Source organism: Stomoxys calcitrans, chromosome 2 (genome assembly GCF_963082655.1).
Source record: "Stomoxys calcitrans chromosome 2, idStoCalc2.1, whole genome shotgun sequence".
Lineage (NCBI taxonomy): Eukaryota > Metazoa > Arthropoda > Insecta > Diptera > Muscidae > Stomoxys > Stomoxys calcitrans.
This window is the reverse complement of record NC_081553.1, coordinates 138,466,454-138,491,312: the sequence shown is the minus strand read 5'-3', so window position 1 is coordinate 138,491,312 and position 24,859 is coordinate 138,466,454. Positions and strand designations below refer to the sequence as shown.

The following is a 24,859-nucleotide window of genomic DNA, read 5'->3' as shown; positions in this document are numbered from 1 at the left end:
TTACGAGTATGAGACCAACAACAAAGAACAATAAAGAATTTCTAGGTAATACTAGAAACAATGTGCGATGACGTATCTGTTGCAATTTGAAATTTAAAATAACGGACATTTAATTAAAGGGACCTTAAAACTAATAAAACCCAATTGTAACCACATATTAAAAAAATATTTTAAAGCAAAATATTACGTATGTTATCCGCAACTTAATTCAATAATATGTAAAGTTGTTTATTGATGCAAAAAAAAAAAAATTATATTATTTAATTAATTATTATTTATATTATTAAATTATTATTTATATTATTAAATTCGTAAAAATATTATTTGAGAGAAGGAAAAACTTATATTTACTTATATAAAATAAATTAGTTTATTGAGTAAATAACCGCTTTTGTTCCATTTTTGATCTTATCGTAACCCCAAATTACAAAATTGTTAATCAATAATATAAATTCGTTTATAGGTCCTATTTTAACGAATATTTTGATTGAATGTACACATTTCTTAATTGAACTATGTTTTAAATTTTTTCTGTGTAGAAAGTTTAAAAAGTTTTTTTAACCAATTTGTCTCAAGCGATCTTGTTCAATATCTACACTATAGCTGATGAGAAAACATCCATTTTCCAATTTGCAGATGACTTTATTACCTTGGGGCATGACAAAGACTTCGATACTGACTGACTACAATGTATGTTGCCAGGATTCACTAATAGAAGGTTAGGTCACATGCAAAAACACAAAGTGGATAGGCCCCATAAACATCATTAAGGATGTCAAATCTGACGATTGAAAATGTCATCATATAGGAGAAAACGTAAACAAAGAATGAATGTAAAAAGAGAACAAGTTGACATCCTCCATGCCAAGTACTGCCAAATATTAAAAAAAAAGTATATCGGCTGATCGCTTGGCTTAACCTTATTCAGTGAATCCTGGTATGTTGCCAAAGGTGCAAGGAATGTACCGCTTATAATGCTAGAGGGAAAACTGATAAAACTTGTATTCTCAATCAAATTTCTTGGCAGAACGATCAAAAATAGCCTATCTATGAAAAATCTTTATGATTCAGTGACTCGATCATGTCAAAAACCACCGAACGCTTTAAAAATGTTAACGACTTTCAAATATGGACCTCACCCCACAACAACATTAAATTTGTCCAAAACCACTATCTTTTCAAAAACAGAATATCAAATATCGCCTATGGCGCAAATGATGACATACTTGAACAAGAAAATCACAAGGTTCCAAAACCAAATCTTAAGAAAAAGTATAAACTTAAGACTCACAACGCCTACTCATGTTGTGTATGCCTTCCCGCCAAATAAAGGTCACAAATGCTAGCTGCGAAAGAGCTGATAAATCTATAGATTTTCAGTTATGATCTACATATATAAGCCATTAACTAACTCACCTTCTACCAAAAACTCCATTAGTACGATTTTTATAAAATTAAAAGAAATCTTTGAGAATCTACCAATACGCCCAAAAAGTCTTAGATCAACACAGAAAAAATTAGAAACATGGTTCAATTAAGGAATTTCTACATTCAATGAAAAATTCGCTGAAATTGGACCCATAAACAAATTTGTATTATTGATTAAAAATTTTTTAATTTGGATTTATGACACGTTAAAAAATCTAATTAAAGCGGTTATTAACTCAATAAACCAAATTATTTAAAAGTTGTCCTTCTCTCAAATAACATTTTTAACAGTTTAGTAAAAGGAAATAATTAAAAATGTTTTTCATTAATCATGGCGAAACAATTAAAGGTGGTCTCATTTGTACAACAACCACAAATCATATGGCGTAATCCGCCATCAAGGTGATAGGTATATGTGTACGTGCATGAACGGAGAATATGCGAGAAAGAAGATAACAACAAAGAGAATGCAAACAAAAATCTGAAATCTTAATACCGTCAAAGCCGGCCGGCTGTTAACAGCTGTTCGCGTGAGACCACCTTTTTAAATTCTCCTTGTGCATTAATAAAAAACTTTTTATTTTTGATATTGGAAAAAATTTCGGATAAAACATGTAATATTGCAATATATTGCTTTAAAATATTTATTTTTTAATTTATATTTTCTAAAAGAAAGAAGAAAAAGTTGTCTTTCCTTTGTGAGCCGCTCTTGTCTGTCGTGGATACCGTCTGTAAAAAGTATAATGAACAAAATAATTTTTATACATATTAAAGTGAATCCTAATAAATACCAACATAGCATTTTGCGCACAATACCACCAAATCTAGATCCACTGAATACTGCGTTTGTTATCTTCAGCGTCGTTTTCCAAGCCAAGATAATAACATATTAAAATAAAGCAATATTTATAAATACCACGTCTTCTATGTCCTAAAATTCTCTTTGTTTGGAATGAATCTTTTTCATTTGTTCACATCCTAATTTTTCTGCTTTCAACTTTTTCAGCATTACACTTTTTAAAATATATTGCTTTTACTTAACAATTATTTCTTTAATAAACTATTTTATTTTATTAAGAGATAAAAAGAGAAAAAAAAAGATTAAAACCGCACTTTCTATTTTACTTGATATTTTTGTCTACCTACGCCACTATGTGACTGTATATGATAGAAACTAGACATATATTTGTGGTTCATTCGCACTTCTTCGCAGAAATAGGAATTCACAATTTGTAATTTAATTCGTACAACATCAAAAAAATTTTCGACGTATGCCATATTTTACCTATCACTTGCCGTAATACAAAAAATCTGTTTGTTAAAAAAGTTTTTTATAAGTCAATACTATGTTTAATCGGTAAAATTTAGGGCTATATTTTTTGTGAAGCAAAGTTGTTTTCGAGTAGGATCTTTTCAAAGGTGACAATCATTCGATATCCAACGAATGTATAAAAGCTATGTACAATGAATAAATTCAATGCCTTCGAGTTGGGTTCTTCATTTGGGCCACTGACGCATCTCTAACTGAAACCTCAACTAAATGCAGAGTCTGCAACATATAAATGAAACAAAACTTTTTATTTTACATACCTGAAAAGGTATCGTTTCTATCGGGAGAACTTAACGCTTAACGCGATAGATAAGGCGATTGACTTAATCATTGAAGATGGTATTGGCAACGCTGTCTGCTACTTCAGAACAACACCTCACGTAATCACCTGGTAAACACTATCATTAAATGGCAATAAAAAGTGAGCTCGTTGAGCTTTGTTTTTAAGTATTAGAAACATAACTCAAGGCGCTCATTCTGTTTTGGCCTTAAGAAATTTAACGCCTCCGATATTTCTGAATTGATGATAATATGGACACCGTCCCACTTTGGAATAGCTCCCAATGAAAAAGTAGACTACTTCGCCAAACATGCTGCGACTGTCGGCTGCCCAATAAAATCCTACTTATAGCCTAGTACTGACTTCGACATGTCACACGAACAACTGTCAAAACGCACTATAAAAAATGATGACGAAGATAATGCGAACACACTTCGTATATGTGCAAGTTGCATCAGGATAAATTTCCCACAATTTTAATTGCAAATGTATTTAAGGGTATTTAGAGATGGTCATTTTAGTTCCTTTAAGTGATCGCTCCTTTTGGTTCCGTTCCACAAAATGAATAAATTCAATGAATAAATTCATTTTTTCATTTGCGATCCCCTTTTTTGATTCCTCCATACAAAACAAAAAAAGAGCTTTGAATTTTGTTGTTGTTGTGTTGTTTAGAGGTGGTCATTTTAGTTCCTTTAAGTGATCGTTCCTTTTGGTTCCGTTCCACAAAATGAATAAATTCCTTTTCTTAGTTCCTAAGGTCCTTTTTCATTTGCGATCCCATTTTTTGATTCCTTCATACAAAACAAAAAAAGAGCTTTGAATTTTGTTTTGAACCTTAAAATGAGTGTTTTTAATTGTACATATAGATACAAACATTCCGACTGTAAATATAATTGATTCTAAAATTAATTTTTTTTACTTTGTTTTAAACAAGTATTAAGTCTCGATGCTGATTGAAAAACACGAATCGAAGCGCATCAAAACAATTTAGATTTGTTGAAAAAAATATGTGGATGCCTACACGTTTCTATATTTGTGCCACCACATTCGTTTAATATGGTTGTCACAAAGAATTTATTATCCTTTCACCTATATTACAACGTTGTTGTCCATTAAAAAAGTTGACGCTTTTATTTAGTTGTTGTATGAAGCTGAAAAATATGCAAAAAGAGGAACCATAAGAAGGAAAGAGATGGAACTAGTTCCAGCAATTCCTTAATTGGATAAGTTCCAATGAACTAGCTCAATCCGGAACTGTCCAACTCGAGTGTTGTTGTTTGTGTTCTGACAAAAAAAATAATCCGTCGGATTTCGCAATAATTTAATGGGCATTTGCAGTGAATGAAGTCAGCACTAGGCTAATCGGTAAGAGAACAAAATAAGGTAGTCTCTGTGAAATGAATAAGTCGATCATTAAAAAGAAGTCAGTATTCTAAACGTGTAGTGCCATAATTTAGTATACATGGCAACCTTTTTTTATTTTATGTTATCGAACATTCGTTTTTACTCAATTCTTTCGTTACTTTAAAGTTCGTTGGTCTTGTCCATTTCACGTTAAACTGTACTTCAACTGTATCATACCATTTTAGTTAACCTTTTTAATAAATTGTAATTATTGAATTGTACCTTAAGGCTGGTGCTACGTTTTTTTGGGGAAAAATTTCCCTAAATCGTTCATTCAGGGGTTTGACAAGGTTACCACATTTAATTTTTTGGGTTTCATTGGCCAAAATGTTGCCATTTACATAAAAAAAACTTATACACAAATGTCAGTGTGTGGACCGTGCTCAAATTCATATATGTTGTTGCAATTTCAACCAACTCCCATCCCTTCGAAATTATTAAATAGTGAAACACAAAACTATTTAAAAAGCTTTTATTTGTAAAAATAATTCGATTTTGTAGTATTATCGTTGGTATTAGTTAAATAAGCACAACTTTCCAAAAGACTTTGCCAGCATCTTCCACTTGAATAATGTTGTTGTAATAGCAAAACCAAAAGCACAAGACTTTCTTTCACAATCGTTATTACTTCGTACAGATTCATTGCAATAGCTTGTTATGAAAAAAACATTTATTTTTTATTTATTTTAAAAGTAAATTTATTTATATTTTTATACAAATAGTTTATTTGTGCGTCCACAAATAAGCGTATTTTTTTATTCAACTCTAATGGCTGGTACCAAGATATATTATTGGTTGCCCAAAAAGTAATTGCGGATTTTTTAAAAGAAAGTAAATGCATTTTTAATAAAACTTAGAATGAACTTTAATCAAATATACTTCTTTTACACTTTTTTTCTAAAGCAAGCTAAAAGTAACAGCTGATAACTGACAGAAAAAAGAATGCAATTACAGAGTCACAAGTTGTGAAAAAATTTTTCTACGCCGACTATATGAAAAATCCGCAATTACTTTTTGGGCAACCCAATAATTTACAGGTAGTGGCAGTTGCCTGATACTTGTGCTGGTACTATGTTCGTTTTTCATCGGTGGAAACACATGTTTTTCACGGTTAATTTTGTGAAACACTAAAAATTTCTCAATGATAACATAATACTTTTGTGATTTTTTTTCATAAGTAAAGGGTGGTACTACGTTTGCTCTTTGCGGTGAAAATCCATACAAAAAAGTTAAAAAATTGTTGAAATGTTTATATTTTACCATAACTTGTTTTTTAACTATTGGAAATTTGGCATTGAGCGACGCCCAAGGAAAGCACAATCATAATCGTTGTGATACACAAGCAAAAAAAAAAAACGCGGTCGCTGAGAACATTATTGTTATTAGCTTTGGCGACCATAAACATATGTTTATACACATATATGTGGGAAATTATTAATCTTGTTTATTTGTTTGTACTATAGAGTTTAATGCTTTATTTATTGAAGAAGTATGGGCACACCAACAATTTGAGCCCAAGGAAGATTTTAAAGTACATAGAATATTATGACAAAGCAATTAAATATGATAACAATGTGTTTGGTTATATTTAAAATATTTCGTATTTTTTCGGTGGTTGAGGAATGGGTGGTGAAATTGATTATCTTTGGCCCCGCAGAAGATGCGGGAGGAAACAAGCTAAGAGCAAAGGGTGTTTCGAAGATGCGAGAGGAAACAAGCTAAGAGCAAATGGTGTTTCGACCTTGAGGGCTCTGTTGCCTAAGCCAATGGTCCCGCTATACTAACTCTCAGCCGCTTGGGTCTCCGTGCGCCAAGTTTGCAAAATTGTGCGTTTGAGTTGTGTTGTTTTAACAAATTTCTCATCCCAACATCTTCGCATGCCTATAATTCGCCTAGACCATCTGCCTTCCCCGGCAAACCAACATGCTTTTTAAGAGGTTGGAATAATAGAAGACGCATCGCTCTCAGGTTTATTGAGAGGCTTGGTTCGAATGATCCTAAGACTCTCATTGATAAGGGGAGAGATTCCCTAAATTGGGCTCTGGAATTCGCTGCACAGGCTACCCCAAAGACTACACTTCTAGATTCGGAAACTACACCGCAGTCAGCCAAAAAGCTGCGGTCACCTGGAGGGCATCCCATGCCTAAAAGAAATAGGGCGAACAACAGTAAGATAGGTCCAAAAACCTTTGCTAATGTCGTTGGGGACAGTTTATTGATTGCAGTTGTCGACAAGGGAGAAAAACAGGGCTGCATACCTAGGAATAATTGGAGTGGGATAATCAATGGACTCTCATCAGTATACTCCGAGGTCCTTGCGGAATATCCTGGGTCTCCTCCAGTTTATGACGATGCATGCTGGTACCGAGGCCGATACTAATTGCCTTCGGGGATCAACGCTCAATTGTATACATAGATCGTTGTGCGCTAAAAAAGATTGATGAGATCTGGCCATGTGCAGCACTAGATTTATTCAAGAAGGAAGATATTCCTTCAGATCCTGAAACGATACTTGGAAGACTAAGGCAATTTTATCCCAATCTTTGAATCACCGGCTGAAAGATTGGTAGATTGAATGAGGATGATGGTTACCGGAGACATGCAGTATTCTTTCTAAACTCCGACTGTCTCGCAAAACTCAACAAGTCTGAAGAGATTGTATTCTACGGATTCAACAAGTTGAAACTGAAGGTTTATAGAAGCGGTGGGGTTGGGAAATCAGGAGAAGACTCAGCAGTTGTTGCTGAACACTTGCCTGAGGAACTATCGAAAACATCGCTAAAGTCTGACGGATTGCAGGAGACTGAAAGCACCCGTGGCACAATCGAGACAGGAGGGGATGGCATCGAAACAGGACCGGACAAGCCCTATGTGGGTGGGTCACAAAGTTGGACTCGGCTCAAAGTGTGCGCCAGCGGGGAAACACGGAACTCAAAAAGTACTTCGACAGCAGCAGTTAGTGAAGCATCTAGTGAGAAATCGTCCACACCGCAAGTGCCCAATATCCTGAGGAAGAGTGGTTCCACAGCTTTCTCATCTGCTCCTGGCTCCGTACGAAAGCTCATCATGACAAGTTCTAACGAATTTTGTGGGGATGAACTCCTGGTGTAGGCAGAAGACGAGGCTAAAACTAATCACTAGCACTATGACGAGACATATGCTGACTATGGTCCGGTTTCTACAGACAAGGCCGCTTCGTCGGCACTAAAGATCCTCCTGATGGTAGGGGGATTTGACGTGGTTCTTATCCAAGAACCATGGATGTGTGGAGGAATGGTTCGTGGACTAAGAATTCCAGGATTTGAACTTCTCAAGAGTACGGGGAATGGGAGACACAGAGCCTGCATTCTTGCAAAGATTAGTCCAAATGTTTTTCTTCTTCTGTCGCTAAGCACTGATGAATTAGTAGTTCGCCCGGAAAACATGCTGACAGACTGAAGGTTGGCAGCAACGAATTTTGCTGAAACTGTGAGGACATCGAAGAAGGAGAAACTATAGAACACCTTCTGTTTGTGTGTCCTGCACTAGCAGTCAGAAGGAGTTCCACTTTAGGTTCTCATTTCTTTGAGAACCTGTCTGATTTAGCGGATGTGAACATTCGTTATAGTTATAGGGCTTTTTAAAGCGAACTGGATGGTTCAACGGTAGGAACTAGAAGGCATCTTCCTTCTTCTGTTCCAGTGGTATCACAATGGATGAAAACGTCTAAGTGAGTTTGATGGCAGACAGTCACTACGCTGGTGCTATGGTCGTGTCCATCCCCATGCTAATTACTGTCGCAAGAAGAAGTATGGACACAACAACTTGCGCCCTAAGAAGAAGTTGAAGTCCGTAGACTTATAAAACAAGCAATAAAAATGATAAAAACATGTTTGGTTAAATTAACAAAACAAGTCTTCGCTCATGTAATTGAAGAGTGGCACACATAACTCAAAAAATAATTTTTTTGAGTTAATTATTTATAAACCTTAAAATGCGTTTTCTTCTAAATCAATTTTTTAGTTATGTCACTTTTCAAGTACATGAGCGTTATTTATGTTTCTTTAGAAACAAACTCACCTTTTTAGAGCAATTGGATAGTTTTGGCATCTTAGTATGAAAACAATAAAATCTTATGTGAGAATTATGCTTTTTTAAATACATACCAATTCAGCTATCGCCTTTCATTATTGCTCAGCAGAAATATTTTTTTGTAATAATCAAAGAAACATATTTTTATTTGGTAGTTACCAAAGTTGCTAGGTGCATTTTTACGAAAAAAACGGTTTAATCGCCAAAATCACTAAAGTTTCCAGTACGGCATCTCTGTTTTAATAGGTGAAGAAACGGATTTATGAAATTTTTTCACTTAAAAGAACCTAGTACCATCGTTAACAAATAGAAATTCATACCTGCATGAAGTTACCAACGATAACTCGCAAGATGCAGTAATACAGGGTGGCACTAACGCAAAAAAACTCAGCTTGTACTGAAATTATCAACTATTTTTAGCTACTGTCGCCAGAATTTTAAGTCAACAACCTTTTTTATTCTGAAGGGCGTAAATGGACTCCGTTAAAAAAAATGCGTATACCAAATCAAAGGGGAGATCAATACCTTTAATTTTGTATACCACACTTAATCCAGAACTGTTTTTCGTAGAACAAACCTTGAAATTTTGTTTCGAAGCCATAAATAGACATGGTTCAAAAAAGTGCGTACACCAAATTAAAGGGAGTTCCAGTAGTCGTTTCATGGCGTCTTCCCTAAGAAAATTGTTGTTTCACGTAATAGGCGAAATTGGAATCTATTAATAAAAATGTTGCCAACGTGAAAAAATTTAGTATCAATCTTACTCAATACGAACAAAAACGCTGTTTTGTTGAAAGTTTCCGTCCATTTAAAAAGTTTATCAAAATATATTGTTACCCTTTACAATCATCATCAAAATTATTACCATCAACATATTTGTATCAGCCTATGGTTGGGAAGTACTTCAAAGATTTGTTCTACGAAAAACAGTTCTAGGGTATGTGTGGTATACCAAATTAGAGGTACATTTTTGAACGAAGTCCATTTATGGCTTTCAGAGTGGATTTAGTGTCCTGCCCCCCAGTTTCGAAACAGAAATCTGGGAGGTTTACCCTACGAAAAACTGTTCTGGGGTAAGTGCGATATATATGTAATAAAGGTACTGATCTTCCCTTTAATTTGGCATGCACACTTTTTTAAACGAAGTCCATTTACGTCCCCCAGAATGGAATTAGTTTATTCACTGTTTAATATTCTGGCGACAATAGCTAAAAACGGTTGAAATTTCAGTACACGCTGAGTTTTTTGCGTTAGTGTCACCCTGCATTGCTGCCATCTTGCGAGTTAACGTTGGTGACTTCACCAAACTATCGATAATCGCAACATTCGATATTTTCGATAGTTTTTATAATAAATATCGATAGTATCGATACCATCGTTAATTTCCCATCATATATGTTTCCAACGAAAATGAGAAATAAAAATTATGAGATCGAATGCACAAACCAAATAAGACCAAAGTAAATAAAACCAGTAGGAAGTTATGAAAGAAATCAATGTACAAAATGTTAGCCTAAAAGGATGAAAATTGCGCCCTCTACAGGCACATTTTACACTAGTAACATACACAAAATCAGAGCAATCCCATGGCAGAGGCATACCCGGAGTGCCTTCTCCGCACGCTTCTGGTCAGTGCCAGGCTTACAACCCCGACATACGTGGGTTGCTATCTGATCATAATCGTTTGGTTCTAGGGGACTTTAATGCGCATCACACGTCATGGCATTCTCCCCTAGGTAACGACCAGCGTGGCATAGCTTTGGCAGAGCAAATTGAAAGTTCCACGTTTTGCACGGTGAATGAGGATCTCCATTGCATCCCCTGAGTGAGGTGTCCTGGCAAGCCGTCATCTCTTTGGGGTCAGACCACCTCCCCATAATTCTCACCGTCGACCGACCACCCGACTTCATAACCTCTGTGCGACGGACGTTTATCAATCATAAGAAGGCCGATTGGACTGGCTTCAGAGAATATACCAATCGTCTCTTCAGTGAACTGCCACCCCCCTGATGTGCTTGTGGCCGAGAGGAAATTCCGAGACATCATTAACGCAGGAGCCGCTCGCTTTATACCAGCTGGTCGAATACCTCAAGTGCGACCCAATTTCCCGACGCAAGCAGTGGTACACACAGATGGGCGTGATGGGATTCGTGCTATGGACCCTGCTAACCGCAGAATCTGCAAACTTAATCTGCAAATAAAGAGGGTAGTCAACGAACATAAGCGGAATTTGTGGCTGGAACACTTGGAGCAATGTAACTTAGGCACCGGTGTAGGCAAACTGTTGTCTACTGTTAAGTCGTTCGAACCCTGGTAGACGGGAGGACAGGACCTCAGTCACTTTTGGCGAAATAACCCTGACTGATTCGAAGAGATGCGCCAGGTTGTTCAACCGTCAATTTATTGTGCATCCCGAGAGAGACAGGACAATGAGGAGAGCCGATAAACAGCCATCACAATTTACCGTGGGCGAAGTTACGAATGTCATCCGTGGCGCCAAATCACCTAAGGCGTTGGGCCCTGCTGGAATCTCTACATTTGTGTTGAAGAATGTGGATTCATCTGGAGTTCAGTACCTTACCACTGTCCTCAACCTGTTTTTGAACACTCTTATAGTTCCCGATGTCTGGAAAATGGGCAGATTTATCCCGCTACTGAAGCATGGAAAAGACCCGAGATTGGGAAGTCGTACAGACCGATCTCCTTTCTCTCACCAGTGGCAAAGACGCTTGAGGCATTACTCCTCCCGAGCCTCGTAGGAGAATTTCCATTCACGGAGCATCAACATGGTTTTCGAATTTTGCATAGCATAACAACAGTTTTGCACGCCATCACCGCACACATTTACCGTGGCTTCAATCAGCCCAGGCCATCTGATAGGACGGTCCTCGTGGCGCTGGACCTATCGAAGGCATTCGACAAGGTCAGCCATGTCAATTTATTTGAGGACATCCCCAACACGTCCCTCCAACCAGGCCTCAAACGATGGGTCGCGAATTATCTGTGTGGTCGCCAGTCATTTGTGGAATTAAGAGATAAGAAGTCGAAACACCGTAGAGTGGAACAGGGAGTTCCCCAAGGTGTTGTGATATCTTTGGCACTGTTTAACCAAACCTCTACCTATCCTCCATTCCATCCCCTCCAGACAGCATAGAATTCGTATCATATGCGGATGATTGTATGATCATGGCATCAGGCCCCCACCCATTGATGACATCTGCGATAGGTTGAACGTCTACCTCAACGAGCTTGCCTCATATTTCGCTGCAAGAAATCTAAAGATATCCGCCACCAAATCTTCAGCCACATTGTTCACTACAAATACGCGTGAGGTGAATACCGTGCTGACTGTGATGGTCGATGTAGAAAAGATTCCGACCATCAAGTGTCCCAAAATACTTGGCGTCACATTTGACAACTCTAACACATTCTCCTCACATGCCACTGCAATCTGCGATAAAGTCAAAAGTAGAAACAAGGTCCTCAAGTCACTTGCTGGCAGCACTTGGGGTGCAGACAAAGAAACCTTGTTGACCACGTACAAAGCAATTGGCCGGTCCGTGGTAAGTTATGCAGCGCCAGTGTGGTCTCTTCAACTTTGTGACACGCATTGGAATAATATTCAGATCTGTCAGAATGCCGCCCTCCGATGGGCTGCCTCCTCAGTTCTCATGTGGACCACATCCATCAGGAGACAAAGATCCTACCAGTGCGAAAACATAACTACATGCTGTCTAAGCAATACCTTTTGAGCTGTTATCGCAGAGACCATCCAAATCATCATCTTGTGGATAGATATCCATCGCCCAGAAGCCTTAAGGTAGATCTACATGATCTAGAGCGTGAGGTTCAGCGCTACAAGAGAGAACCTCTAGATCAAGCGGCATATCAAGCGGGTGTAAACAACATTCATACAGAAACGGTAGCAGATGCGGTAAATGGCTACCGGGTGAATGTAGTCCTTGGAGAACGACCACCACGTATTGCACATGAAGAAATCGACCTCCCCCGGCAAACCAGAGTAGTTCTGGCTCAATTACGTTCCGAAAGATGCAGCCGCCTCAATTCCCACAGAGCTAGGATTGATGCCGACGTGCAAGATGTATGTCCCGATTGTAACCAGGGACCGCACGATACACGTCACCTGTTAAACTGCCCGGCCAGACCCACTCGACTCAGACCCAGATCCCTGTGAACGCACCCCATCTTAGTCGCAGAGTTCCTGAATCTTGACATTCAACAGAATTAACCAGATGAAAGATAGAACACAATAAACTACTACAACAACAACTACAAAATCTGTTTGATACATAGTGCACTCATTATTTTATTGCTGGGCAACTGCCACTACCTGGAAATGAATATATCTTGGATGCAAGCATGACATAATTACCAGGTACTGTACCAAGGCGGATTTAATAAAGTGGTCTCACGCGTTATTAAGATGTCAGTTTTTTTGGCATTCTCTTTGTTCTTATCTTCTTTATCGCATATTCTCTGCTCATTTATGCAAACGTATACACACACGCACACAAATTTCTTCGCGTGTGTTGGCAAAACGTCGAACAGCTTGATGACAATATTGCGGAATGTCATCAAGATTGTTGTAGAAAGGTGCCCGACAACAAAATATTGAGTGCACTATCCGTCAAAATCAGTGATTAGTGCAACTCTAATTTTGAGTATGTTACTACAATAGTTCGCCATTTTTTGTTGTTTGTGAGTATATATCTTAACTATAATATACACACACAACCAAAACTCGTTGATAGATAGTGCACTAGGCGTGAAAAAAAATTTACGCAGCTGTTAACGGTACACAACCGGGTAATTATATCGCGAAAATGATCAATATATATTCATTTACAGGTAGTGGCAGTTGCCCAACAACAAAATATTTAGTGCACTATCTGTCAAAACCAGTAACTCTGATGTTGAGTATGTTACTAGTTCGCACCATTTTTCGTTGTTTGTGTACATTATGGTTCTATAATACACACACAATCAAAACTTGTTGACAGATAGTGTACTTCGCGAGAAAAAATTGTACTCATCTGTTTACGGTACACTACCTGGTAATTATGTCATGATTGTAATAGGATTGGTGAAAACAAATTTGTATTCGTCACATATACACATAACCATTAGTCATGGCTGAAAGATCAAAGTCATTTGATTTTTTCAATGAATGACGTCTATCGATTGCCATTAACAAAGAAATTAGTAATGCAGAGTTTACATGGCACATCATGATCATACTCATCGTGTGTACGTGTAGATTACAGCTTTTGCCTAATACAATACATAGATTTTTTTCTTTTCTTCGATTTTATTTAATTTTTCATACTTTACTTTTCATTTCGTAACCTTATTTGTTACAGAACGTGTTTTTCAATATCTGTCAATTAATGATTACACATTTCTTTGTTAATGGTAATCGATAGACGTCATTCATCAAAAAAATCAAATGATTTTGATTTTTCAGTCGTGACTGATGTTTATGCGTACATATGACGAATACTCCTTTGTTTTCACCAATACTATTACAATGACCAAACGTCAGCTGTGCCATGTAAACTCAGCATAATCACTAATTGACAGATATTGGAAAACACGTTCTGTGACAAATAAGGTTAAGAAATAAGAAGTAAAGTATGAAAAATTAAATAAATTAACATAGAAAAGAAAAAATCGATGTTCCGTTTTAGGCAAAAGCTGTAATCAACTCGTACAAACGATGAGTACGATCATGATGTGCCATGTAAACTCTGCTTTATGTGTAATTGCATGTAGTCGATAATTTACCAATGCAACTTTGCACTGATTTTTTATCCAGAACGTCTCACTTGCACTGGATTGGACTAAAATAAAAATAGAATTTATTTCCCAGCAGGAGATTAATTGAGATCTTGCAAACTTCTGCTGTTTTAATTCAAATATATTGCAAAAGAGCATAGAGGCTGTTCCTACTCTCCTTGAAATTTGTAATGAAAAGGTACGCGAACAAACTTTATGTGTGACAAATAAAAACACATCAAGCTTAAAAGACCTTATATCCATACTTAATCAAAATATTGAAATATATTTTATTTTTACAACACTTTAATAAATATGAAAAACTGGAAGAAATACATTTTATGGTTTGCGCAGGAGCACACGGATTTTCGTCAGGCGGTATGAGCAAAGATATTATCAAGAAACGAAAATTATTTTGCTATTTATAGGAGTTTGATTCGCTAGTGCAATTGTTCAATTTGGAATATCGAAAGATAAGTTTGGATTCTTTGGTAATTATAGTAATACATGACCTTAAATCAACAATGGTTTTAACCAATTTTCCGATTCGTAGAAGCCTTTCTGGATTTTGGAGTTTCCAAATGAAGACAGCGTACTAAAAATAGGATCCAGATCTGTAGGTGTAAGAGCGATTTTTGAGTTATGGTCCCATGGTCAAGATTATAAAAGTTTCCATAAAGAGTTAAAAAATTACATAAAATCTAATGCGGCAGCTACCAATTGCTGGTTTAAAAGAGAGTGTAGTTTCAAAATCACGGTGGAAACATACAATAAGCATCTCTTGCAGAAAGAAAAAGTACAAAAAATTGAAACTATGGACTACTTGCCTTTAGAGGGTAATGTTGATCTAAAGAGTCCAAACGTTGAATGGTGGTATATAGAGTTTTGGGGTTTGGATCCTACCAATGTACCCGAAACTCCGGAAGATATTTTGTTTGGAAGATGGGTATGTATGTTTGAATATTTTTTTTTACATATGTTGTAAAATTTGAACCACACAGTTAGGAAATGGTCAGCGACACTTGATCAAAGAAATGTCTTTGAAAAAACGCAAATTTATCGGCAACACGAGCATGGATGCTCAACTAAGTTTAATCATGGCAAACCAAGCCTTAGTTCAGCCAGGAGATATTGTATTCGATCCTTTTGTAGGCACTGGATCCCTTTTAGTAAGTGCTGCAAAGTTTGGTGGCTACGTTTTGGGTGCCGATATTGATTTTATGATGTTACATGCCCGTGCTAGACCTAGCAGAATAACTCAAAAAGTTCGGGAAAAAGATGAAAGCATTCGGTCAAATTTACAACAATATAACTGCGAAACTCGTTACCTAGACGTAGTAGTTGCCGACTTTTCGAATCCGCTCTGGAGGGACACCATCAAATTTGACAGTATAATAACTGATCGTGAGTAGCATTGTTATGGCCAATATGGAAACAATTATTGCTCTAATTTTTTTTACAGCTCCTTATGGCATACGAGAATCCACAGAAAAGGTTGAAACAAAATATAACGGCAAACCAATCAACAAAGATGTTCCACACTATCCTTCAACTTCTCACTATTCCTTGCGACATTTATACAAGGATTTATTGTTATTTGCTGCTAAGCATTTAAAAAACGGTGGAAGATTGGTGTGTTGGCTGCCATTTCACAAGTATTTGCTATTATTTTAAAGCATAACTTTTAATATATATGGCTTGTACTTCCACAGAGACGATTATACGGAAAAAATGATACCTCTTCACAAGAACCTTAGGTTGGTTTCAAATTCGGAACAATCTTTAAGTGGGCAAACTGCAAGGCGCCTCTTAACGTATGAAAAACATTCGGAACCAGATAAAAATCAGGATTTCAATGTTATTTTTGACGAATCATTGAATTTAGATTTTAGAGAGAGGTATTTCGATAATGCGGTAGAGAGCAGAAGCGAGAGGCGCATGCGCAAAGCTGAACAAAGAGTCCAAGGGCGTTTGGAAGCATTGAAACGTGGAAAAGCTGTGCTCAATGGGAGGGAAAATAAGTGTAATTTAAATAAGGCAAGATTTAATCATCTTTATAATGCAGAAAGTAAATAACTTACGTACAACATTGCGCAAAACTAAAAGTATCAAATCAAAATATTTAATTTCACTAATTTATCAAAACAGAATGAAATATTCATGGTAGTAATGATTTTGTCATAACATTTATGAAAAAAATGTTTATGAAACTCGTTTCATAAATCTCAATTCAATGAAATGTCATAATATTTATGACAAGTAAAAGCGGGATTATTTCCGCCAGGGCGAATCTTATATAACCTCCATCATTGATCGCATTTGTCGAGTTCTTTTCCCGGTATCTCTTTTTTTTTAGGCAAACAAATAAAAGAAAAGAATTGCTACGCTATTGGAGCTATACCAAGTTGTGGTTGAACCATAAATGAATTGAATATTGGAGACTATGGTAGAAGTCATTGTGTAATTTCAGCCAAATCGAATAAGAAATGAGCCCTTGGGCTGAAAAAGTAAAATAGGCAGATCGGTTTATATGGGAGTTATATGAGGCTATTGACCGATTCAGGCCATATTTGACACGCATGTTGAAAGTCATGGCCGCATAAAAATTGCGCCCTCTAGAGGCTCAAGATCCAAGATCGGTCTATATGGTAGTTGTATCAAAACATGGTTCGATATGGCCCATTTATAATCCTAACCGTTACTGCTAGCAGTTATATTGCAAATGCGAACGTTGCCATATGGAGATGTTAATATGAAAATGATCGAGATATATTTATTAACAGGTAGTGGCAGTTGCCCAACAACAAAATATTGAGTGCACTATCTGTCAAAATCAGTGATAAATCCAATTCTGATTTTAAGTATGTTCTTAACTATAATATACACACACAACCAAAACCCGTTGACAGATAGTGCACTAGGTGAGAAAAAATTGTACGCAGCTGTTAACGGTACCCTACCAGGTAATTATGTCATGAAAATGATCAAGATATTTTCATTTACACCTAGTGGCAGTTGCCCAACAACAAAATATTGAGTGCACTATCTGATTAGTGCAATTCTGATTTTGTGTATGTAACTACTTCGAGCCATTTTCCTTTGTTTGTGTGTTATGATTCTTAACTACAATATACACACATATATCCAAAACTTGTTGACAGTGTTCTTCGCGAGAAGAATTATACTCAACTCATGATAGGTAAACAAACTATTGACGACATTAAAAAAAATTACTAAGCAGCGGCGCCATCATTTTAATAAACTACAAACACAAAACTGTACTTTTGTCCATTATTGTTAAATAACAACTTTTTTAATCCCGTTGCCAATGATAATAAAAAATAATTTTATTTATTTTGTGCCAAATAAGTCGTTTAAATTTAGTGACGTCTGCCCACAATGTTGGCGGCTTAGTTATGCCGCACGCAAGTTTATTACCAAAACGCAAGTGAATTTACAATTACTGACATGAGACTTTTCTTAATGAAACCCATGACAAAATTATCAGGTAATGTACCGTAAACAGCTAAGTACAAATTTTTCTCGCGAAGTGCACTATCTGTCAACCAGTTCTGGTTGTGTGTGTATTAAAGTTAATAACCTTGACACACACAAACAACGAAAATGGTGGGAACTAGTAACATACACAAATTCAGAGTAGCACTAATCACTGATTTTGACAGCTAGTGTACTCAATATTTTGTTGTTGGGCAACTTCCACTACTTGGAAATGAATAAATCTTGAATGAAATCCATGACATAATTACCAGGTAGTGTACCGTAAACAACTCAGTAAAATTTTTTCTCGCGGTGTGCACTATCTGTCAACAAGTTTTGGTTGTGTATGTGTATTATAGTTAAGAACCTTGACACACGCAAACAACGAAAAATGGTGCGAACTAGTAACATACACAAATTCAGCCGGTTGTACGCACCGGAATCCTCATCGGCAAGGGCTGCCGCCTCAGTGTACGTGTTCGTCTTTTTTCGTCATGGGAGAGGTACATCTCGGAATGCCTTCTCCGCACGCTTCTGGTCCGTGCCGGGATTGAAAAGAACCCCGGACCCTGGTTCTGTTCGGTTTGCCAGAACCGCCTTCATCATCGGTCGGTGTCGGTGAGGTGTAACCGGTGCATGGAGTGGGTACATTTCCGATCTTGCTCTGGCCTAACTTCACTACGGGAGTATAGTCATACTGTTCAGTCATAGTCTTATGTTCGCACAGCACCTTGCGACATAGCCAGCAGTGGGTCACAAGCGTCCTCGTCGTCGGACTATGTGACCCCCCGACCTCTCCCGTACGGCAATTTACGCAACGGCAGCATCCTAGCCCTAATATTGCCATGCCAGTGCCGGAAAGTGTATCGTTCTTGCAGTTAAACTGAAACGGACTTCGTGGCAAGATCGATGAGATGATTGTTCGCAGCGATCCAGGAGACAAAGCTGACCAACACGTGCAGCTTGCACAGTTGTCACGGTTACAATGTGCTACGTAAGGATCGCTCAAGGAATGGAGGTGGGGGATTGGCCTTCGTAATACACCATTCCGTGCAGTATAGACCTATCTCGCCTGCGCTCGACGCTAGTGACTCCTACATTGAATGCATGGGGATAGCAGTCAGGTCTGGTACTGCCGATATAGAGATATACAACGTGTATATACCGCCGGTTGGTAGCTGTGTCCCGATTAATGGCCAGGCTCACAATCCCGACATAAGTGGGTTTCTATCCGGCCATAATCGTCTGGTTCTAAGGGACTTTAATGCGCATCACACGTCATGGCATTCTCCCCTAGGTAACGACCAGCGCGGCATAGCTTTGGCAGACCAGATTGATAGCTCCACGTTTGGCACGGTGAATGAGGATGCTCCCACTAGGATTACGAGGAGGTGCAGTAGCTCGCCAGACATCACCATTGCATCCCCTGATCTCCTGAGTGACGTATTCTGGCAAGCCGTCATCTCTTTGGGGTCATACCACCTGCCCATAATTCTCACCGTCGACCGACCACCCGACTTCATAACCTCTGTGCGGCGGACGTTTATCAATCATAAGAAGGCCGATTGGACTGGCTTCAGAGAATATACCAATCGCCTCTTCAGTGAACTGCCATCCCCTTGATGTGCTTGTGGCCGAGAGGAAATTCCGAGACATCATTAACGCAGCAGCCGCCCGCTTTATACCAGCCGGTCGAATACCTCAAGTGCGGCCCAATTTCCCGACGAAAGCAGTGGTACTCGCAGATGAGCGTGATGGGATTTGTTTTATGGACCCCGCTAACCCCAGAATCAGCGAGCTGAATCTGGAAATAAACAGGGTAGTCAACGAACATAAGCGGAATTTGTGGCTGGAACGCTTGGAGCAATGTAACTTAGGCACCGGTGTAGGCAAACTGTGGTCTACCGTTAAGTCACTTTCGAACCCCGGTAGACGGGATGACAGGCCCTCAGTGACTTTTGGCGAAATAACCGTGACTGATCCGAAGAGATGCGCCAGGTTGTTCAACCGTCAATTTATTGTGCATCCCGAGAGAGACAGGGCAAGGAGGAGAGCCCGACGGAATCTCTACATTGATTTTGAAGAATCTGGATTTACCTGGAGTTGAGTACCTTACCACTGTCCTTAACCTGTCATTGAACACTCTTAACACTCAACCTGTCATTGAACACTCTTATAGTTTCCGATGTCTAGAAAATGGGCAGAGTGATCCCCCTACTGAAGCCTGGAAAAGACCCGAGTTTGGGGGAGTCGTACAGACCGATCTCCCTTCTCTCACCAGTGGCAAAGACGCTTGAGGCATTACTCCTCCCGAGCCTCGTAGGAGAATTTCCATTCGCCGAGCATCAACATGGATTTTGGAGATTGCACATCACAACAACAGCTTTGCATGACATCACCGCACACATTTTCCGTGGCTTCAATCAGCCCAGGCCATCTGATAGGACGGTCCTCGTGGCACTGGACCTATCGAAGGCATTCGAAACGGTCAGGCATGCCAAATTATTTGAAGACATCCCCAACACGTCCCTCCAACCAGGCCTGAATCGATGGGTCACGAATTATCTGTGTGGTCGCCAGTCATTTGTGGAATTTGGGGATAAGAAGTCGAAACACCGTAGAGTGGAACAGGGAGTTGCCCAAGGTGGGGTGATATCTCCGGCACTGTTTAACCTCTACCTATCCTCCATTCCACCCTCTCGTATCATATGCGGATGATTGTATGATCATGGCATCAGGCCCCCACCCATTGATGACATCTGCGATAGGTTGAACGTCTACCTCAACGAGCTTGCCTCATATTTCGCTGCAAGAAATCTAAAGATATCCGCCACCAAATCTTCAGCCACATTGTTCACTACAAATACGCGTGAGGTGAATGCCGTGCTGACTGTGATGGTCGATGTAGAAAAGATTCCGACCATCAAGTGTCCCAAAATACTTGGCGTCACATTTGACAACTCTAACACATTCTCCTCACATGCCACTGCAATCTGCGATAAAGTCAAAAGAAGCAACAAGGTCCTCAAGTCACTTGCTGGCAGCACTTGGGGTGCAGACAAAGAAACCTTGTTGACCACGTACAAAGCAATTGGCCGGTCTGTGGTAAGTTATGCAGCGCCAGTGTGGTCTCTTCAACTTTGTGACACGCAGTGGAATAATATTCAGATCTGTCAGAATGCCTCCCTCCGAAATGCGACGGGCTGTCTCCTCAGTTCTCATGTGAACCACCTCCATCAGGAGACAAAGATCCTACCAGTGCGAAGACATAACTACATGCTGTCTAAGCAATATCTTTTGGGCTGTTATCGCAGAAACCATCCAAATCATCATCTTGTGGATAGATATCCACCGCCCAAAAGCCTTAAGGTAGATCTACACGATCTAGAGCGTGAGGTTCAGCGCTACAAGAGAGAACCTCTAGATCAAGCGGCATATCAAACGGGTCTAAATAACATTCATGCAGACACGGCGATGACAAGGCGAGTTATTGGCGCCTTCAAATAACCAATGGCCAACATTAGCGTGTGTTCCCAGGTTAAGGGCGGCTGGCGGCGAGCATCGGATCTTGAAGTAAGCGGCTCGCCACAGCGAGGGATACATGCAATCCCAGTAACCCACCCCCGGAAAACGTCACTCCAACACCAAACGGTGACGAACTAAACTATAGCTGCCATAACACGAGGCATGAATTTGGCTACGGATTTGTGGCTAGTCGGAGACTGAAACACCTTGTCTCCAGCTTTACTCCGGTGGATGAGAGGCTAACCACAATCCGCATAAAAGCCAAATTTTTCAACATCAGCCTTATTTGTGCCCATGCCCTGACGGAAGACAAAGACGAGCAGACCAAGGATATAGAGAGAGAATATGACCGCTGCCCCGCACATGATATTAAAATTGTTCTGGGAGATTTTAATGCGAAGATAGGGAAGGAAGACATTTTTGGTCTAACAGTCGGAAAGTTTAGCCTCCACGAGATATCGTCCAGTAATGGGTTGAGGCTGATAGATTTCGCCGCGGCAAAAACCATGGTAGTTATAAGCACCAGATTTCAACATAGATTCATATCATTACCTTGTTGCAGCAAAGGTTCGCACCCATTTGAACATGGCGAGGAAAGTACGATCTGACACTGCTCGGAAGCTGGACATTGAAAAGCTGCAAACACAAAAAATGGCAGCGGCATACTCCACTCGACTGACCCAACTGCTTCATGAAAGCACTCCTTGTTCCGATGGACAATGTTCCATGGAAAATGCGACGAAATCCGTACTTGGGTACCGGAAGCCTCCTCCAAAAAACCCATGGTACGACCAAGAGTGTCGAGATGCTACAGAAGCCAAGAACGCGGCATGTAGAGCAACCCTGCAATCAGTAGTAACGCGGCAGTTGAAGGAGAGGTATCGAGAGAAAAGGAGAGAGGAGAAACGTCTATTCCGCAGAAAGAAAAAGGAAATGGAAAGACGTGCGAAAGTGCGAGCCAATTGAGATGTACAGGAGTCAGAATGAAGTCCGGAAATTCTACCAAAGAATTAAACACCAAGCCGATGGCTTTGGTGCAGGCACATCCCCCTGCAGAAACAAAGTAGGAAATCTGGTAACTGAAACAGACAACATGCTGAGGATATAGAATTCCATATTTTACCCAACTGCTAGTGTCCGATGTTGGCGGCGAAGAGGATACCGCAGATCCAATCCCTGATGATGGTATAGAATGTTTACCTCCTAGTCAGAATGAGGTCCAAGTAGCAGTAACCCGACTAAAGGACAACAAGGCAGCAGGAGCCGACGAGTTACCCGCTGAACTATTTAAGACCGGAGGCGACACGCTGATAAGGCGTATGTATCAGCTTATCTGCGCAAGCTGGCTAGAAGAACGCATTCCCGATGATTGGAACCTCAGCATACTATGTCCCGTACACAAGAAAGGAGACAAGACGGAATGTGCCAACTACAGAGGAATAAGTCTCCTCCCCATCGCATACAAGATACTCTCGAGCGTACTGTATGAAAGATTAAAACCTAAAGTCAATGAGATAATTGGGCCCTATCAATGCGGCTTTAGACCAGGTAAATCCACCATAGACCAGATATTCACACTGCGCCAAATCCTGGACAAGACCCGAGAAGGACAAATCAACACCTACCACCTCGTTGTTGACTACAAAGACGCCTTTGATACTCCTTTACGTTCAAAGGTATATCAAGCCATGTCTGAGTTTGGTATCCCTGCAAAATAAATAAGACTCTGCAGGATGACACTTGCTGATACGGGTTCCTCAGTAAGAATAGGAAAGAATCTCTCCGAACCATTTAATACCAAACGAGGTTTCAGACAAGGAGACAGCCTCTCGTGTGATCTCTTTAATATCCTGCTGGAGAAGATTATACGAGATGCGGAAGTGAATAGATATGGTACACTAATCACAAGAGAGCACATGCTACTCGCCTATGCCGACGATATCGATATCATAGGTCGGTCACCTGAAGTAGTAACTGCAGCCTTTGAAAGAATCGAAAGAGAGTCAGTGAAAATGGGTCTGGCAGTAAATGGAGATAAGACGAAATGGATGGTTTCCATTCCCAAAAAGCCTTGCACAACCGAGCGGATAAAGAACATGGAGAAAGTTGGGAACCACAACTTTGAGATAGTCAGTAACTTTATCTACCTCGGCACCGCCGTAACCGAAACGAATGACACCAGTTTTGAGATAAAGCGAAGAATAATACTGGCAAACAGATGCTACTTTGGACTAAGTAAGCAGTTTAGAAACAAGGCCATCTCTCGCCAGACGAAGACTACACTTTACAAGACACTGATACTACCCGTGCTGTTATATGGTTCTGAAGCATGGGTACTTGTGAAAGCAGATGAGGCAGTGCTTGGAGTATTTGAGAGAAAGATTCTTCGTAAAATATATGGACCAGTTTGCGTTAACGGAGAATATAGGCGATGTATGAACCACGAGATGTATGAGCTGTATGACGACGATAGCATAGTTACACGCATCAAAATACAACGGCTGCGTTGGCTAGGTCATGTTGTCAGAATGGATGAAGAAGCTCCAACAAAGAAGTCTTTTGAAGGCACGCAAACCGGGAAGACCAAAAGGCCGATGGAAAGATAAAGTTGTGGGAGACACCTCGAAACTTGGTGTCAGAGATTTTAGAATCGAAATGTGTTCATTCACCGTAACGTTGCGTCCAACAGCATCTTTGAAAAAATACGGTCCAATGATTCCACCAGCGTACAAACCACACCAAACAGTGCATTTTTCGGGATGCATGGGCAGTTCTTGAACGGCTTCTGGTTGCTCTTCACTCCAAATGCGGCAATTTTGCTTATTTACGTAGCCATTCAACCAGAAATGAGCCTCATCGCTGAACAAAATTTGTCAAAATTTGAACACATTTCGAACCGAACACTGATTTTGGTAATAAAATTCAATGATTTGCAAGCGTTGCTCGTTAGTAAGTCTATTCATGATGAAATGTCAAAGCATACTGAGCATCTTTCTCTTTGACACCATGTCTGAAATCCCACGTGATCTGTCAAATACTAATGCATGAAAATCCTAACCTCAAAAAAATCACCCTTTAAAATATCAATGGTGCATTTAAACTAGCGTGCCACAAGACAAGAACATATAGTGTGATAACAGTTTAAGTGGTGTCACTCTGCGGCAAGCCCTTATCATTGAGCTTAAACTTGTAAATGTGTAATCAAGGACAAATAAGCTTTTAGCCCAGCATTTCTCTTTTTTGCAAACTACAAGGGTTGCCTTTTATATTTCGGGATTGGGCAAGAATTGTGTTGCAATTCGCCAACTGACAGCTCTATCGTAAATCTTGACAGACTCGAGCCGATTGGTCGAAAGAAATGCTCCAAAAATACGATTGCGGTGCTTTGAAACACGTCTATGAATTCGTGACAGGTGATGATTGGGAAGACTAGGACAGGCAGAAATCTTCATATACCCGACGACGGACCTATCACCGACTTCAAGATTCGGAGGACTAAGATAAGTAACATGGGGCAGAGCAGCGAC

At 39.4% G+C, this 24,859-nt stretch overlaps 1 protein-coding gene across 2 annotated transcripts; it reads left to right on the top strand.

Annotated features, from left to right (window-relative positions):
* The first annotated feature begins 14,532 nt into the window (after positions 1–14,532).
* LOC106085564 (tRNA (guanine(10)-N2)-methyltransferase homolog) lies at positions 14,533–16,430 on the top strand. Of its 2 annotated transcripts, XM_013249876.2 has the most exons (7): positions 14,533–14,687; positions 14,738–14,800; positions 14,863–15,255; positions 15,311–15,713; positions 15,772–15,964; positions 16,022–16,123; positions 16,195–16,281. In XM_013249876.2, the coding sequence occupies exons 1-7, from the start codon at positions 14,625–14,627 to the stop codon at positions 16,199–16,201; spliced, it is 1,224 nt and encodes a 407-aa protein (XP_013105330.2). In that variant the 5' UTR covers positions 14,533–14,624; the 3' UTR covers positions 16,202–16,281. The 2 variants fall into 2 exon arrangements, with proteins under 2 accessions (XP_013105330.2, XP_013105329.2); XM_013249875.2 differs by having other exon boundaries at positions 16,022–16,430.
* Positions 16,431–24,859: the final 8,429 nt, after the last annotated feature.